Here is a 14,529-nt window from a genome sequence, read left to right as displayed (position 1 = left end):
CAATTTGTGCCTCAATAAATATTTGCTCGTATAAATCGTTTAATATTACGAACAATAATTTTATTTTCCATGAAAAATAGGTTCAACAATTACGGTCATTATTTAATTGAATAATTACTATAATCAAATTATTAAGAACTTTGTTTCCTGGCCTGTTTGTTGCCTCCCATCATGGCTAAAGTTTCCAAAGTATCCTTGTTATCTTCACCCAAAGTACTTTTTCTTAGCTCGTACACTTCTGTAAAGATTTTGGTCGCATCCTTACTTTTTCCTTGACCGCTCAAGGCCATTCCCAATTTATGGCCGCTAAATTACAAAAATTCATATTATATAATTATAGACACTTTCCCCAATTGATTTCCAGCAAGTTTACCAGTCCAACGTCTCCACGTCATCCTTTCCCAGGACTCGTTTCCTTGCTTTGTAGACATCTTGCAATATTTTGACAGCTTCTCCATATCTCTTCTCTAATAGGTGCATATCCCCGATTTCAAACGCAGTATCTAATGTATCGGGATCGTCGTCTCCGAGCTCTTGTCGCCTTCCGGAATGAATTTTCTTTAACATTTGGAGCCCTTCTTTGAACTTGCCTAATGTCTTCATCACACAACCAAGCTCGTGGCCCTGCGAAGAAGTACAAACAAAAACAGTAAAACTGGATCGTTAATGTTTATCCCTTGTCGGTATTAATAGTTTAATTAAACTCACAGTTTCTAAAGTCTCGTCATTATGTGCCCCAGAAGCTTCTCGTCTCTGTTGGTAAACTTTCTCCAAAATTTCCAATGCTTCCTGTGGCTTGCCATATTCCGCCAGCACCATTCCCATTTCATGTTGTGATTCCAACGTGTCACAGTCATCCTCACCCAATACTTTCACCCGTAGAGCTACAACTTCTTCATAAACTTTAAGGGATTCGTCATATTTCTCCATAGAGTGCAATACTCCAGCCATCTCATGCCTTGTTTCCAAAGTGTTTGGGTCTTCTTCCCCCAAAGTTCGCGTCCGTCCTTGCCAAACCTTTTCGTAAAGTTGCAAAGCTTCGTCATGCTTATCCATATCTTCCAAGTTGCCTAATAATATAATATATTAAATATTATTACAGAATATGCAAGAAATAGCTATTGTTTAGGAGTACTAATTCTAATTGGTAGTCATATTTTCGTTACTAGCAAGCTCATGTCCAGTATCTAACGTTTCGGCTGCTTCCTCTCCAAGCACTTCTTGTCTAGATTTGTACACCTTCTTGTAAATCTTGCCAGCTTCCTTCCTCTTCCCATGGTCATCCAGAGCCGATGCCAACTCATGGCGCGTCATGAGAGTATTCTTTAAAGACAATTAGAATAATAACTTTAGCTTTAGTGAAATGCTATATATTATATAATATACAATGCAATCTCACTGGATGGTTCTTCCCAAGCACTGCCCTTCTCTTGGCATACACTTCTTCAAAAAGTTTCACAGCCAAGTCATACTTTTGCTGATTTGCTCTAACGGCAGCCATGTCGTGTTGCGTTTGAATTGTATCGGGATCATCTATAAAATTTAAATTTAACCAGTCAGTCATCAATAATCGAATTGATAAATTCTGCTTGCACTATTCCTCCACCCACCTTCGCCCAACACCTTCTTCCTTCCTAGATAAACTTCACTGTACATTTTGAACGCCTCCACATATTTTTCGTCCGCATCTATAGTCAAAAGGTCAGAGTCCAAATCAAAATAACTACTTTTTAGATTTACACAGTTATCAATAAATTACCTAATGCTAATGCCATTTTGTTTCTGGCTTCCAAAGTATCGACATGGTCAGGACCCAGGCTCGATTTTCGCCCGTCAAATACAATTGCAAACTTTTTATAAGCTTGCGAATATTTCCCGTCGTCGAAAAGATCATTCGCCTCTTCATAACCGGCACGAAGTTTACTCCTTGACCTGGATCTAGTTCGGGACGGTTTGGAAGGGGCGTCCTCATCAGCAGCAGGATTGCTATGCTCTTCCTCCCCTCCGTCGTCTTTAATTTTGACTGAGCAAATCCGTTCGGACAAATTGTCACCGTTCTGAGAATCCAGCCTCTGTTGATTGTCCATTTGTCTAAAAAGTAAAAATTCTGATTTATTCACACTCTTTATAATTTATATCAATTCTCACCTTATCATTCAGTACCTATTGTAATAGCCTTCTTGTTTCCTTCTCCTGCCTAGCACTCTAATTCCGGCAATTTGACCCTTATTGAACAAGTTTTTCAAAATTTGTTTCTTGGCACGTGGTGGAGATTGTTTTTGTTGTGTGATTGGCGGCTCACCAAGGCTCATAATAAACATGTTTTATTTTGGTTTGTGTAGTATGCGAATGTCTGTGAAGCATATGAAGTATTCCAATTTCCACCCAGTCGGTGTTCAGCTTCAAATTTAAATCAAGAAACTTTACTAATTATTCGTACAATTCATTTTGTCTGTGCAAATCATACAGATATAGATAATATAAAATGGGTATCAAATTTGAAAATTTAAAATCAGGAGATGGTGAGTTGATTGTTCATTAAGTCACAAATTATATAATTTCTTATTTCACAATTATTATTTTAATTTAAAATCAAACCAGGAGCTACATTCCCAGAGGCAGGTCAGACGGTATCTGTTCACTACACGGGAACCCTGACTGACGGGAAGAAGTTTGACTCGTCTCGTGACCGTAACGAACCCCTAAAGTTCAAAGTTGGTGGAGGTCAAGTTATCAAAGGATGGGAGGAGGCCATCACACAGGTAATAATTTATATGTATATGCTCACTCCTTTGGTATGAAATCCCGTTACAAATCTTTATATTTTTGACAGATGAGTGTAGGGCAAAGGGCCCGAGTGACCTGCCCACCAGAGTTGGCGTATGGTGGCGCCGGAAAAGCAGGATTAATTCCTAAGAACGCGACCCTTGTGTTTGACATCGAACTGTTGGGGGTGGAGTCTACGAAGGGGAAGGGTGGGGGTGCTGCAGGTGGAAAGAAGGGCAAAAAATAAAACCCCTTCTTTTTAATTTACTACTTATATATATACAACTTACTTCACACTATCATTTTCTGTCTTTGTGTCATATCTTTGTAGCGTTTCTCACAATTGTATTAATAAATGAAAGTACTATTACACTTTTGTGATTTTAAATTATACCTGGAATGTGAAAATTCACGTTTTCCTGGATTACCTTAGATTATGATATTAATGTGGATATATATATGTGGATATTATATGTGGATTACATATAAATTACATACAAATATTGCAATATTACATTTTTCATATTCATTCACTGTCTCCTAAACTGGTTTTTTTTACCCTGACTATGACGTAATATTATCACTTACAAGCATACAAGGCAGAAGTATATATTTTCGTACCATCAACTATTATAGTGACCATAGATCTTATGGTAGTGACTGACGCAGGTTTTCTGCAAGTAAATATTTTGGTCGGCTCGGCTCTAGCCACAACGTTGTGCTCTAGCTCACGGTTTCGCGACTGCATACGTGACATGTTCACCATACACAGGCAAAATGATACGAATAAATAGCCCGATTTTGGGTGTTTTACCAAGCACTTTTCTCTGGACATTCGTAAGATAAGCATTCTTCATTCATAGTGAAATTGTGGTATTCTTGCAGTACACACACACAACGACATATCTAATAAGCCATAAATAACTTGGAAATCATCTTCAATCATATCTACAATGGCAATACATGGGAATCCTGACGTACGAAATAATAATATGGGATTTCAAGGATTCAGTGGACACTCGATTAAATCCTTGCGAAAGTATTACTCGGTAAGTAATTGGGCAAGAATAGGTCCATTGTATCAAATTATTGATACTGCATATGAGTACGCATATGGTAATGGTACGCATCTTTTACAGATCTTTCCACTGTATGGTTTAATCGGGACAGCGGTGACGGTGGGTGTTTTTATGGGGCTTAGAACGCTATTCAAGAACCCTGAAGTCATTGTTGACCATTCCCATTCTCATCCCTGGGATGATTACAGGGATAAACAGTACAAGGTAATACACTTTTCAAACTAGAAAACTCAAAGGACAAATAATAAAAAGCTTTTCAATTTTGTATTTAGCTCATTGGCCCAAAAAATGTGCATTCGGAAGCACCAATATTTACGAATAACTGATTAATAAATATGTACAAGTTACGCTAGTATGATGTCTTACATCATTAATAGTATTATCATGCTTTTATCCCACATGTTTTGTTTTCAAATTTGTACATAAATCTGTACATATGTATGTGTAGATAATTTAGTAAATTCAAATAAAATTATTCTTAACCTGCAACTCTATAATTATTTTTGACATGATGAGGGCTGCAGGCCGTATATCAATAAATACTATACATACTATAATTATTTTTAAGTCGATATTACCTGTCACTTATAAATTTATTTATATGGCTTGTGATATTTTTACTTTATTAGGTTACTTATTTTGAATATTTTATGACTTTGCATTTGATAGTTGATAGTGATGCAGAATGATAATCTCATTTTTATAAAAATAAAATGCAACTTTTCATATACAGATTTGGTCTGATTGGTCTGAAAAATTTGGTTGAACTTTATAAAAATCTGTACTTTAGGTTTTAAGCTTGTATACGTGGTTTTTGAAGTTGGATGAAATAAGTACCTACTAATGACTGGAAATATATGGAGTTGTAACTGCTTAATTTAAAATTATACATATCTATGAACATTATCGATTTATTTAAGTTAATATGTATGATTTCTTATACGAAATACCTTTATTAACATTTTGAGGCAGCATAAAAGTTGTAAATAATGCGGTTGGTGATCAGAAAAATGAAAAACGAACGGGCTTGTGTAGAATAGGTTTACTTACGTTAGATTTTAAAAAGTTTAGCTTAATTAAGTTGACTTATCACTTCCCTTGCTGACTCTTACTTTTTAAATCCTACTGAGGTTGCCTTCTTAACCACTCGGACTTTTGATGCAGATTTGCTTACTCGGTACAATCCCACGAGTAAAACGCTGCAGCTCAGGATAATCCCCCAGAAAGGGGCAGTCGAGTCTACTTGCTGGAAGGGGACACGCACATTCATCCCCAAAAATCCTGCCAGCGCCTGCAGTGGAAGGAAAAGAAGGGCGACCTCAGAGATTCTTTTCATTGCTTTCCCCATCTGATTAGATTCTTGACTTTGACGTACATTCGCCATAGTTAGACAAGTGTCTTGTGATCTTTCCAGGATATGAGAAAAGTGGTCTGCATAAACCAATTCATGACAAGTCATAAAAATCCCTCAATTACTACAATTGTGCAGTTTAAGGCCGGTTGGCTTACCCAAAGCCTCCCCAAGCTCTTCAAACTCTTTTCTAGTCCCAGACAGCAGGTTTAGAACCCCAGATCCTATTCGATTTCCACATTTGGGACGAAGCAATTTCAGAACCTTGATTTTGGGTTTTATGAATCCGTTAATTTTATAGATTTCAAATTCATTCTCAAAGTTTTTAGTTAGGACGTTGGATAACTCAGTCGCAAGGGCATCCTTGTCGAGATTTTCACCCCCATTTTCCATGATAGAATCGGCAACTTTTAAGTTGAGAATTTTAGGTTCAAGTGACTTTACACAATATTTAGCATCTTGATTTAGCTCAATAAAAATTGAAAAAAGAATCCAATCTAAAATGACAGGTTTTTTACTTTTGTCCCCAATCTTTATAGGTTATTAGTTGTTGGACTACCTGGAGTGAGAGACGAGTTCCCATACGAACAAAGCAAATTGAGAAAACCCAACATGTCCTTAAACCCACTCCAATGATGACCTTGGTGGACAATTATAACAAAATCGGGAAATAGTAGAATGTTCAAGTCGATATCCCTGCTTCGAGTAAGAAGAGGTTGCATGTTCTTGTCGATTGTCGACTGAGTGAAATCTGTAGGCGTGCTACTCTATATAACCCTTCAATTTTATCTATGATCACTGAGATATTACATAATATTATGTTGTATACGTACCTCTGATTTGCTATCCAAGTATGGTCTTAGGGAAAGGAATGTGTAATGCTTAAATACTTCAACCTTTTCTTCGGTATTTTCCTTGCGGATATCTCGAAGTGTGAGGTCATGGACATGAAGTTGACTACCTAGAAAGGCCAAGTCTTTTGCGGTCGGATTTATAATGCTCAAGCAAAATTGCTTTGTGTTTAGAATAAGATCGTGTGACTTGAGGGGGATCGTAGTGGCTGTATTATTTGTCTATATAAAATAAAACCATTCATTATTGCACTAAATTGGCTTATTCTTTTATCTGCAAATAATTATTATATGCACTGACCCCTTGTTCCCCTGCTAAGGATCCATCCCAAACCAAAGATTCTAAAGTATGGCTTTGTAAAAGTCCTGTTTTTGCAGAAAAATAAGCATAATTTTTTCCTAAAATATTGCGAAACTTGGAAAAGTCTAAAACTTTCGGACTCTGGCTTTCGCTATTGTTTGAGCTTGGTGCAAATTTTCCTAAAACATTTAAACTGTATTTAATTGTATTATACAACAAGAAGTCAAACTGCCCTTTAAGTTTTTTTTGTATTCTTCACTAACCTGGTTCAGCAATGGGGGAAGACCGTATTCTTTGAAGAATAGAATTAATGCCCCCTCCTGCTCCCCCAGATTCCTCATCCTCGGCTTTACCCAAGTAATCAAAGTAACTGGAAGATGGTCGAAACACGTCTTCGCTTGAATTTTCATCATCGCCACTTCTGACTTCCTCCTCACGGTCACGAGATTTTGTCAACTTTTCGTAAATTGTAATAACCTCCGTGAGTCGATTGTTTTCTTCGGAGACATTCCTGCCAACGCCCCTTCGTTGTCTCGGTTTACTTTTTTGAGACCATTGTCCAAGTCCAACAGTTTCCGACGACGTTCTTCTGTTCTGATGGACAAAATGATACACACAATATTGTCAGCAATAATGTGCTCAACCAAGTAGTAATTGGACCACGGACAAGTTAAATATGTCTTGCCCAAAGATTATCTCCAGTACTTAGGAAGTGACACTGCTGAGGCTGTCCCCATTTGAAGCGAAAGTGGTTCGTCCGTGGCGTACGCGTAGTAGTAATAATATATTTAGAAAAAATGACGGTAAACCGAGAAGATGTCATTGCGAAATTGTCCTTTAGTATATAAGGTCCATATTAGTCCTTGAATGCATGGTTTATTTACCAGTGATAAGCGGGTGAATAACCATAAACAATCTAGAATTCGAAAATCCAGATAATATGACATTCAACAATTTAATTATACCATTTCTTTACCATTTGATCATGCATATTAGACTAATATTATTAGTATACATTAGACTCTAAGGTATTCTAATTTCATGATCAAATAGTCTTAGGCATAGACTAAAGTACCTTTCCATTTCCATGCTGTTGTCTTCAGCAGCTTTTCTTCTAGTTCATGGCATCCCTCCCATCATATATTATAATTTGTAATAATTTGTAACAAATGTTTGACTAGGAAAATGAGTCAAGATCTTTGACAAAGTTCAAATAAATAAGAATGTTGCCAAGTCTGTGTCTCATCCGAAGCTGAATTCACGTTTTCCTTCCTGAAATGAATCCGATTTGCGAGTTAGTTCTGCGAGTTCTACGAGTTAGTTGTGCGAGAAGGCTATATAAACTTGCATGCTTTCTCCGACATTGACATGATACCCTTCAGCCTTCTCATCCTCATATTTTCATATGTTAAAACCACAAATTACAATTTCCCTTATATAAGTAATATGTGTATCTACATGATCTATGATTTATTGACATTGGGAATAATTGACATCATGGTCAAGTTAGATAAGATCACAAAGCACTTGCAATCCTGATATACTATCACAATATCGGTATCGGTATAAATTAAAAAACCAATACACAAGTACAACAGTATGTATGTACGTATTGTCATTGTCGTATATACTTAGGCGGACATATGTACGTAAATAATTCAGGTCAATTAATTACGGATTAATACCTGTTTCAAAAATGAGAATTGTTAATAGGAAACTTTGTGAAGTGAAGCGAATTCTAACAGTTGCGACACTTGTCATGAGTCTCTACGTCATAATCATAAATTTCTCAACGTATGAGAAAAATTTCCAGGAAGGGATCAACAGTCGCATTGAAGAGACAGGGGACAAGAAGGACATAAATTATCTGTAACTAATTATTGACCTGTGTTTACTTGTAGTACATATCATATCATACATTTATTTAGCAATTTTTAACCCGAGTCAGGCCTTGGGCGTCTGTCCTGTTTCTGGTAAACCAACTCGCGTAAAACGACTACACTTGGTAGTCAAGTCACTAATCCTAAGTCAGTGCTTGACCGAAGGCGTCACAGGGGTCAGGTTTGATAAAAATATTTGAAATGCTCGTAGAAAATTGATATTCGAGATAATGGCAATATTTAGTACCAAAATAAGAATAAAGTGTTACTATTACCAAATTGTGACAGTGTTAAAAATGTAATTGGATATGAAAATATGCAATGACACGAAATATATAAACGAGTTGATTGATAATCTGACTCGGGTTAAACAATGCTGTCCATATTACGCTGAGGGTTTCATAACTCTAGGCACAATTTTAATTCCAGGGATGATGATAGTTGGGGTGCAAAACATCCCATTTTGAAAACTGATAAATCGTGAGCATTTATGTTTTTTAATTCAATCAATGCGACATGTACTAGTTATACACTCTTATGCTCTATTTAGCGGAAAAATGAATTTTTATTTAATTTTCTGATGGTCTTAATGGACAGTGCAACGCTTCAAAACATGATTATTTCAACTTGGAGATCAGGTTCTACTTTCGTGGGTGAAGCTGTTGCTAGTCATCCAGAAACATATTATCATTTTGAACCATTGAACCAGTTTAGAATTGTACAGGTGCATACACGCGTATTAAATTGTTCTACGATCTATGTATTTTCGGATAATATGCATTTAATTGAAATGTCATTATGCAGGCGCGTTCAGGAGAGCCATTTGCACAAGAAGCGACACAACTCGTAAAGAACCTGATGAAGTGTGACTACTCCAGTTTACGTAAACAGAGTGATGAAAGCGATTCTTGGAAAACTTGTTTTAATCCTAAATTATTATACAGAAGAGTACATTGAATTTGGAGTGGAACACGTGTATCCTCATAATCATAATCCAAAGGTTTGGGTCCATTGCGAGCGTCAAAGACATTTATGTGCCGATTGGGAATTTCTATCAAAAACTTGTAACAGCGTTTCCATCCAACTAATGAAAGCTGTAAGATTTCGGCTCTCACTCGCAGAATCCTTATTGAGCGATGACGCCTTGAATCTGCGAGTCCTCTTCCTGGTCAGAGACCCAAGAGGCAGTCTCCTATCTCGACGAAACCTAACGTGGTGTCAAAAAAGCCCTGACTGTTTCGACACATCCAGGGTCTGCGCCGATATGGTCGCCGACTTCAAGGCGGGGGCCAAGCTGCGTGACAAGTACCCAGGTCAAATAAAGTGTGTCATCAAAGATATTTTCTTATTTGAGAGTGAAATTTTCAGTTTCAGATATATATATAATTAATTATGTTTGTAGATTTATTCGGTATGAAGATCTCATGATGAATGTTGAGCCTGAGATAAAGAGCATCTTGAGATTTTTCCGACTGGACTACCATCCTGATATTCAAAATTTCATAGCATCGCACACGGTCACAAGAGTTGGAAATGACTTTTCAACTTTTCGTGACTCCAAAACAATGCCTTTTCATTGGATTGACCACTATTTGCAAGATAATAATGATTCCCATGTTCTTCAAAACATTGAGACGCAATGTCAAGAAGCCATGAACTTATGGGGGTACGAGCCATTGCCATTCACGAGGATTGGCGAGTCTACAATAGCTGTACCATTGCTCCCACCTCCCTGGCCTGAAATGAAAATCGCCTCGGATGATTGAACATTACAAATTTTTGACATATTTGTAGTTTTTCCTCTATATATAAATAAATTCTAGTATTTTCATATTACTTTCCATTGATAAACGTGGCCTAGTTTAAGTACTAAATGGTTGTAATTTACATCTTGTGAATAACGTAATGAGATTGCTATAAAATTGTTTCGATTCAAATTTTCGATGCACATCCATGGCATAGTTTTTGCTGTAGAAAGAAAGTATGAGATTCTTGAAGAAAGCGAAAAACGTGGCAATGAAGTGCAGAACCAACTTTCATACTACCCCTTTCCATCAAATTACTCCACTAACTCCATCAAATGTTCAAATGTTGTTGTTTTGAGGCCAACTCTTCACTCTTGCGACTTTCACACGCCACAACTGTTAGCTGTTGTAAAATTATTAAAGAATAAATAATATAACGTAACTGAAGACAGAATGTTGTTGTACTAACTACAATTACTTACTTAGCAAATCCTGCGATTCGTCGGGATACGGAAATTGACGATTGGCAAAATACTGTTTACAAATATTTACAATTGATTGCACGTTATAATTGGGTTCAGTCAGGATGGATTCAAATTATGGCAAGTTGTTGCATCAAGTTTTGAATTCGTATTATAAATAAATAATTTTGATTTTACAAATAACAAGTGATTTTATTAGTACAGAATTTGAACGCAGTGCTCGACTTTCCTTTGAGTTTCAAGCAGGTCCTCGTCGTCAATCGTATCGACCTGCTGGTGGGGAACATAGACAGGGTGAGGACAACTACAACAACAATCGATTTGACCTCTTAGGAGACGCACCTGCTGGTTCAGCATCATCTTATGGTGAAAATAATCACAATCTTCAAGTTCGTGACATGATGGGCAGAGATGAGTACAATATTATGAACAGCGGGGACAGAAAAACGTCCCAGTTTCCCGAATGGACGACTGTCAATGACCGAGTCGATTTTATTAGGCGAGGATTTAATTACACTGACAATAATATAGACATTTCATCAGCTATCTCTTTACCACAGCAGGTTCGCTATTTTATTCAGCAGTATTATATGCATTAACGTTAGCTGATTGAGGTGACTTTGTCATGATGGATTGTTAATCAGCAGCGTTCCAATCCCATCGGATCGGCAAACTTTTCGTCCATTTTTGAAATGGCAGCAGAGCTCGTGGCGCAAAAGCTGGAAGCCAAGTTTCCACAACCTTCTGCCCCGATTCAGCTCCTTATCCCTGCTGGTATGGGTGGAAATTTAGCGTTTGCTGGACCCTCTTCAACGGCTCCTACAACAGAATTAATCACAGGAGTGGTCACACAAGTTCAGGACACTTTCGGAATGATAAGTGGTGATGTGTTCTTCTTATTCAAGTAAGGTTTAGTTAACGATTTCATCGTGTTATATTTTTCAAGTTATTACAGATTTGTATGTAATAATTGAACGTTGGGTTTTTTAAATACTTTAAATAGTACGGTAACTGGTGACAGACCGAGCCTTGGAGATAAAGTGGTTGTTGAAGCGTTTCCCGTGTCTGGAATGCCTTTCAAGTTTAATGCAAAAAGGGTACAAGTTGTCTCTCAAGACTTCACCCCAAATAATATCAGCTCATCAAAATCTGGTACTGATGCCTCGCTTAATTTCGGCCCACTCCCTAAAATGCCTAGTTCTCTCAATCTTCTTCACAAATCAAAACAGTCTAAATCAAGTTCAACCCATCCTGAGCAAAGACAACATCGACGGCACTCCTCTAAAGATAAGAAAGCTTTAACTCATTCCAGCACGAAAATAACGCAGTCAAATTATCGAACTGCTGGTGGAACGCTCTCAATCGATTTGAGAGACGAAAATCCAGTGATAACGAAAGATTTTGAGAGACAACAGCAAGAAAATAGACGTAATCGTGACCTAAGACTACAATTAAGGACACCCTCGCCAAAATTATCAAAAAAACGACCCAAATCGAGATCTAAATCGCCTAAAAAACCGAAAGAGCTTGAACTATTTTCAATCCGTAAGAAAAGACGATCGCGAAGCCGCAGTAATAGTTCGGAAAGGTCCGATCGTCATAAGAAGGCAAGAAGACGAACAAATTCAAAAAGTCCAATTAGGAGACGGCGGTCTATTTCACCTAAAAGAAACAGAAAGGGATTAGAAAAAGGCAAGAAAGATTTGAATCTGGAAAAATCAATCAGGCAAGCCGATGGAACTTCAAACCACAAAATCCAGACAAAATCCAGGCACGGTTCAGCTGACAGACGGCCAAAACGTCCCCCACGCACGTTAGCATCAATAATTCGTTATCATATTTCGACACCACCTCCTGAAGAGGAACGTTTTGTGCCAAATCCCTGTGCCAAAAATGCTGTTCCAATCTCGCGTAAAAAATTAATTTAAAATTGTGCTTTATCCTTAACGCATACTAAGGGTGGGGCGTCCCCCTGATAACGTTTTTGACCTTTAATATCCTTGGCGCTATTAGAAATTTTGAATTGAAATTTTTAGAATTTGTTCGCCTTATAGTCAGCATTATGGGTGCAAAATTTCAATTCGCTAGTGTACATGGCAGACCTTCCACTAACCCCAGAGTAAAACACTGATGTTTTTTTTGTTCCAGACATAAATTACCCTATGGAAGCACATGGGGCAGTTGTTGATAACTTAAAAATATCAGAAAATAGCAAATTATGCGGCCCCATGTCTGCAGTACACAATACAGTTTAAAGTTTGATAAAAACATTACTGTGTAGAGTTTCAGAGCAAAAGTTATAACAGCCCCCAATGTGTCCAAATGTCGCTAATTTTTTCCAACTAACTCCATAACACGAAATTAAATATTTGCAATCCAAAATCTGTCTGTATTACCATCAGTAAGGTCTCCTCTAACTGCAAAAATAATAAACATGAAAATATTTCAACTATTGAGATTTATAAAATTCCATTTACCACAAAAAAAACTTTTCTCACGCTTTTTTATACAAATCCACCTGGTCTGGAAAGAGTTAAAAACATTTTGGGAGATTAATGAGTTGCTGATGAAAGCCACATAGATGCCACAAATTTTCATACCACCCAGATCAAATTCTATGAATAATTCGCAATTCCAGAGTGTTTTAAAAATATTCTGAAATTTTAAAAAAATCAGTTTTGGAAACGCTTTTTAACAGAAACATTTTTTCGTATCAATATATCTCTGGTGCTATTTACACTAGCGAATTGAAATTTTAGACCCATAATGCTGACTATAAGGTGAACAAATTCTAAAAATTTCAATTCAGAATTTCTAATAGAGCCAAAGATATTAAAGGTCAAAAACGTTATCGTTACCCTCAGTATATTAATAATATTAATTAAATCTTCTCGTATCATGTTTAGTTCCGCCGGTACAAATTCAGAATCAGCAGCCTATTAGCGGTGGGCCATCTGTACTGTATTTACACAACCCAAGTTTTGATCCACCTGTACAGCTGCAATCTAAATTAGAGTAATTTTAAAATTCTGAACTATATCCACATTTGAAGAATATTTAAGTTAAAATTTCTAATGCCCCATGTTTGCTAGAAGACCATTCAGTTCTGGGGATGGACTGAAAAACAAGGTCGCACGCGACTCTGAAAGGGATAATGTGCTGCATAAATTCAGTGCAGAAAAATCTTCTCTGGGTTCTCTCGATAGATTTCTAAACGAAAGAAAATTATCAGAAATTGAAGCACAAAGAAAAAAACTTCAAGCCCAGAAAAAGGCTTTAGAGTCAGAGATAAAGAAATCGAGGAAGGAAGGCGCAATTAAATCCAATAAAATTTCTATTGCTGGTACATCAAAGAAGCACCAACTGAAAGAACGCGAGGTTAACATTTTTAACTATATTTTAATCCCTCATGGTCTACCTTGAATGTTTAAATTCATAATTTGTAAGCCAGTATTTTCAAACGAACCTGACTATTTATGTGAATATTTATTTATTTGTCTTACAACAAGGCTCATCGGAAAGAAGAAGAACGAAGCAAACGTGGAACGGAAGGGCCTGTTAGGCGTGTCGAAATAGATGAAATTAGCCACTCGTCAAGAACTGCTAAAAAAGTTGAATGGATAACTCCAGCTCAACTGCAAACTATCAGCGGAAGACCTGAAAGTAATAATCAATAATCCTTATTATTGTCCCAAGTTCATTATTGTAGTCATTAATTCAAAAACCATTCAGCAGGGAATCAAGGTAGAGTGCGTATAGATGATCGTGACAAAGGGATTCGGTGGGAACTTCCTCACAGCAGAAGAACAACTTTTATTACTGATGTAGAACGGCAGGAGGAAGAGTTGTCAGAACGAGAGAAAAAAGTTTTAGAAAGAATGTGGCTTATTCAATCACAGCGTAGGGACAGGAATTGATCGATATCATATTAGGTTAAATAATTTGTAAAGAATCCATGAATTCTTCTACAAATAAATAATTTGTTCATTGCTGATTTATTATAGAGTTTATATTAAGTTGATTTATTATACTGATAAATTTCATAAATATTAAGTACTTATTTACTAGCTTAAT

The 14,529-nt window shown here is 36.8% G+C and overlaps 5 protein-coding genes across 12 annotated transcripts; 3 read left to right on the top strand and 2 right to left on the bottom strand.

Moving 5' to 3' along the window:
* Window positions 1-38: 38 nt before the first annotated feature.
* Window positions 39-2,357, bottom strand: LOC110852283 (kinesin light chain). 2 transcript variants are annotated; one of them, XM_022100306.2, is made up of 8 exons: window positions 2,149-2,357; window positions 1,760-2,091; window positions 1,611-1,688; window positions 1,400-1,533; window positions 1,167-1,323; window positions 709-1,070; window positions 374-624; window positions 39-306 (listed from the first exon to the last, which is right to left on the bottom strand). In XM_022100306.2, the coding sequence occupies exons 1-8, from the start codon at window positions 2,154-2,156 to the stop codon at window positions 132-134; spliced, it is 1,497 nt and encodes a 498-aa protein (XP_021955998.1). In that variant the 5' UTR covers window positions 2,157-2,357; the 3' UTR covers window positions 39-131. The 2 variants fall into 2 exon arrangements, with proteins under 2 accessions (XP_021955998.1, XP_021955997.1); XM_022100305.2 differs by having other exon boundaries at window positions 2,164-2,357.
* Window positions 2,358-2,380: 23 nt separating this feature from the next.
* On the top strand, window positions 2,381-3,138 carry LOC110852284 (peptidyl-prolyl cis-trans isomerase FKBP1A). The gene is made up of 3 exons (XM_022100307.2): window positions 2,381-2,522; window positions 2,602-2,762; window positions 2,834-3,138. The coding sequence occupies exons 1-3, from the start codon at window positions 2,486-2,488 to the stop codon at window positions 3,011-3,013; spliced, it is 378 nt and encodes a 125-aa protein (XP_021955999.1). The 5' UTR covers window positions 2,381-2,485; the 3' UTR covers window positions 3,014-3,138.
* A 1,600-nt stretch (window positions 3,139-4,738) lies between these two features.
* LOC110852001 lies at window positions 4,739-7,606 on the bottom strand. The gene is made up of 8 exons (XM_035854138.1): window positions 7,424-7,606; window positions 7,034-7,264; window positions 6,612-6,942; window positions 6,349-6,527; window positions 6,030-6,269; window positions 5,756-5,963; window positions 5,355-5,693; window positions 4,739-5,276 (listed from the first exon to the last, which is right to left on the bottom strand). Exons 2-8 carry the CDS (start codon window positions 7,169-7,171, stop codon window positions 4,954-4,956), a joined length of 1,758 nt encoding a protein of 585 aa, XP_035710031.1. The 5' UTR covers window positions 7,172-7,264; window positions 7,424-7,606; the 3' UTR covers window positions 4,739-4,953.
* Window positions 7,607-7,940: 334 nt separating this feature from the next.
* On the top strand, window positions 7,941-10,064 carry LOC110852493 (carbohydrate sulfotransferase 5). Of its 2 annotated transcripts, XM_022100581.2 has the most exons (6): window positions 7,941-8,217; window positions 8,658-8,708; window positions 8,826-8,952; window positions 9,033-9,111; window positions 9,173-9,551; window positions 9,631-10,064. In XM_022100581.2, the coding sequence occupies exons 1-6, from the start codon at window positions 8,045-8,047 to the stop codon at window positions 9,992-9,994; spliced, it is 1,173 nt and encodes a 390-aa protein (XP_021956273.1). In that variant the 5' UTR covers window positions 7,941-8,044; the 3' UTR covers window positions 9,995-10,064. The 2 variants fall into 2 exon arrangements, with proteins under 2 accessions (XP_021956273.1, XP_035710033.1); XM_035854140.1 differs by having other exon boundaries at window positions 8,086-8,708; window positions 8,779-8,952.
* Window positions 10,065-10,276: 212 nt separating this feature from the next.
* On the top strand, window positions 10,277-14,453 carry LOC110851783. 6 transcript variants are annotated; one of them, XM_035854136.1, is made up of 9 exons: window positions 10,293-10,371; window positions 10,460-10,575; window positions 10,660-11,018; window positions 11,100-11,359; window positions 11,459-12,366; window positions 13,362-13,470; window positions 13,548-13,833; window positions 13,965-14,118; window positions 14,188-14,453. In XM_035854136.1, the coding sequence occupies exons 2-9, from the start codon at window positions 10,560-10,562 to the stop codon at window positions 14,370-14,372; spliced, it is 2,277 nt and encodes a 758-aa protein (XP_035710029.1). In that variant the 5' UTR covers window positions 10,293-10,371; window positions 10,460-10,559; the 3' UTR covers window positions 14,373-14,453. The 6 variants fall into 6 exon arrangements, with proteins under 6 accessions (XP_021955372.1, XP_035710030.1, XP_021955371.1 ...); XM_035854135.1 differs by having other exon boundaries at window positions 10,363-10,381; XM_022099680.2 differs by having other exon boundaries at window positions 10,277-10,575; window positions 14,191-14,453.
* The last annotated feature ends 76 nt before the right edge of the window (window positions 14,454-14,529 follow it).

Source organism: Folsomia candida, unplaced genomic scaffold, assembly GCF_002217175.1.
Source record: "Folsomia candida strain VU population unplaced genomic scaffold, ASM221717v1 Fcan01_Sc007, whole genome shotgun sequence".
Lineage (NCBI taxonomy): Eukaryota > Metazoa > Arthropoda > Collembola > Entomobryomorpha > Isotomidae > Folsomia > Folsomia candida.
This window is presented reverse-complemented; position numbering and strand designations above follow the sequence as displayed.

What these genes read in the sequence shown, in the direction of transcription:
- LOC110852284 (XM_022100307.2), top strand. Translation starts at nt 2,486, where the DNA reads ATGGGTATCAAATTTGAAAATTTAAAATCAGGAGATG. An exon ending in AAATTTAAAATCAGGAGATG is followed by an intron (nt 2,523 to 2,601) that starts GTGAGTTGATTG and finishes AAATCAAACCAG; the next exon opens with GAGCTACATTCCCAGAGGCA. An exon ending in GGGAGGAGGCCATCACACAG is followed by an intron (nt 2,763 to 2,833) that starts GTAATAATTTAT and finishes TATTTTTGACAG; the next exon opens with ATGAGTGTAGGGCAAAGGGC.
- LOC110851783 (XM_022099679.2), top strand. An exon ending in GATGTGTTCTTCTTATTCAA is followed by an intron (nt 11,360 to 11,458) that starts GTAAGGTTTAGT and finishes TACTTTAAATAG; the next exon opens with TACGGTAACTGGTGACAGAC. An exon ending in CAGCTGCAATCTAAATTAGA is followed by an intron (nt 13,471 to 13,547) that starts GTAATTTTAAAA and finishes CATGTTTGCTAG; the next exon opens with AAGACCATTCAGTTCTGGGG.
- LOC110852001 (XM_035854138.1), bottom strand. Translation starts at nt 7,171, where the DNA reads ATGACATCTTCTCGGTTTACCGTCATTTTTTCTAAATATATTATTACT. An exon ending in TTCCCCCATTGCTGAACCAG is followed by an intron (nt 6,528 to 6,611) that starts GTTAGTGAAGAA and finishes TAAATGTTTTAG; the next exon opens with GAAAATTTGCACCAAGCTCA. An exon ending in ACTTGGATAGCAAATCAGAG is followed by an intron (nt 5,964 to 6,029) that starts GTACGTATACAA and finishes AGGGTTATATAG; the next exon opens with AGTAGCACGCCTACAGATTT.
- LOC110852493 (XM_022100581.2), top strand. Translation starts at nt 8,045, where the DNA reads ATGAGAATTGTTAATAGGAAACTTTGTGAAGTGAAGCGAATTCTAACA. An exon ending in AAGAAGGACATAAATTATCT is followed by an intron (nt 8,218 to 8,657) that starts GTAACTAATTAT and finishes TTTTAATTCCAG; the next exon opens with GGATGATGATAGTTGGGGTG. An exon ending in ATTTTGAAAACTGATAAATC is followed by an intron (nt 8,709 to 8,825) that starts GTGAGCATTTAT and finishes CTTAATGGACAG; the next exon opens with TGCAACGCTTCAAAACATGA.
- LOC110852283 (XM_022100305.2), bottom strand. Translation starts at nt 2,321, where the DNA reads ATGTTTATTATGAGCCTTGGTGAGCCGCCAATCACACAACAAAAACAA. An exon ending in CAAGAAGGCTATTACAATAG is followed by an intron (nt 2,092 to 2,163) that starts GTACTGAATGAT and finishes TTTACTTTTTAG; the next exon opens with ACAAATGGACAATCAACAGA. An exon ending in CAAAATGGCATTAGCATTAG is followed by an intron (nt 1,689 to 1,759) that starts GTAATTTATTGA and finishes TTTTGACTATAG; the next exon opens with ATGCGGACGAAAAATATGTG.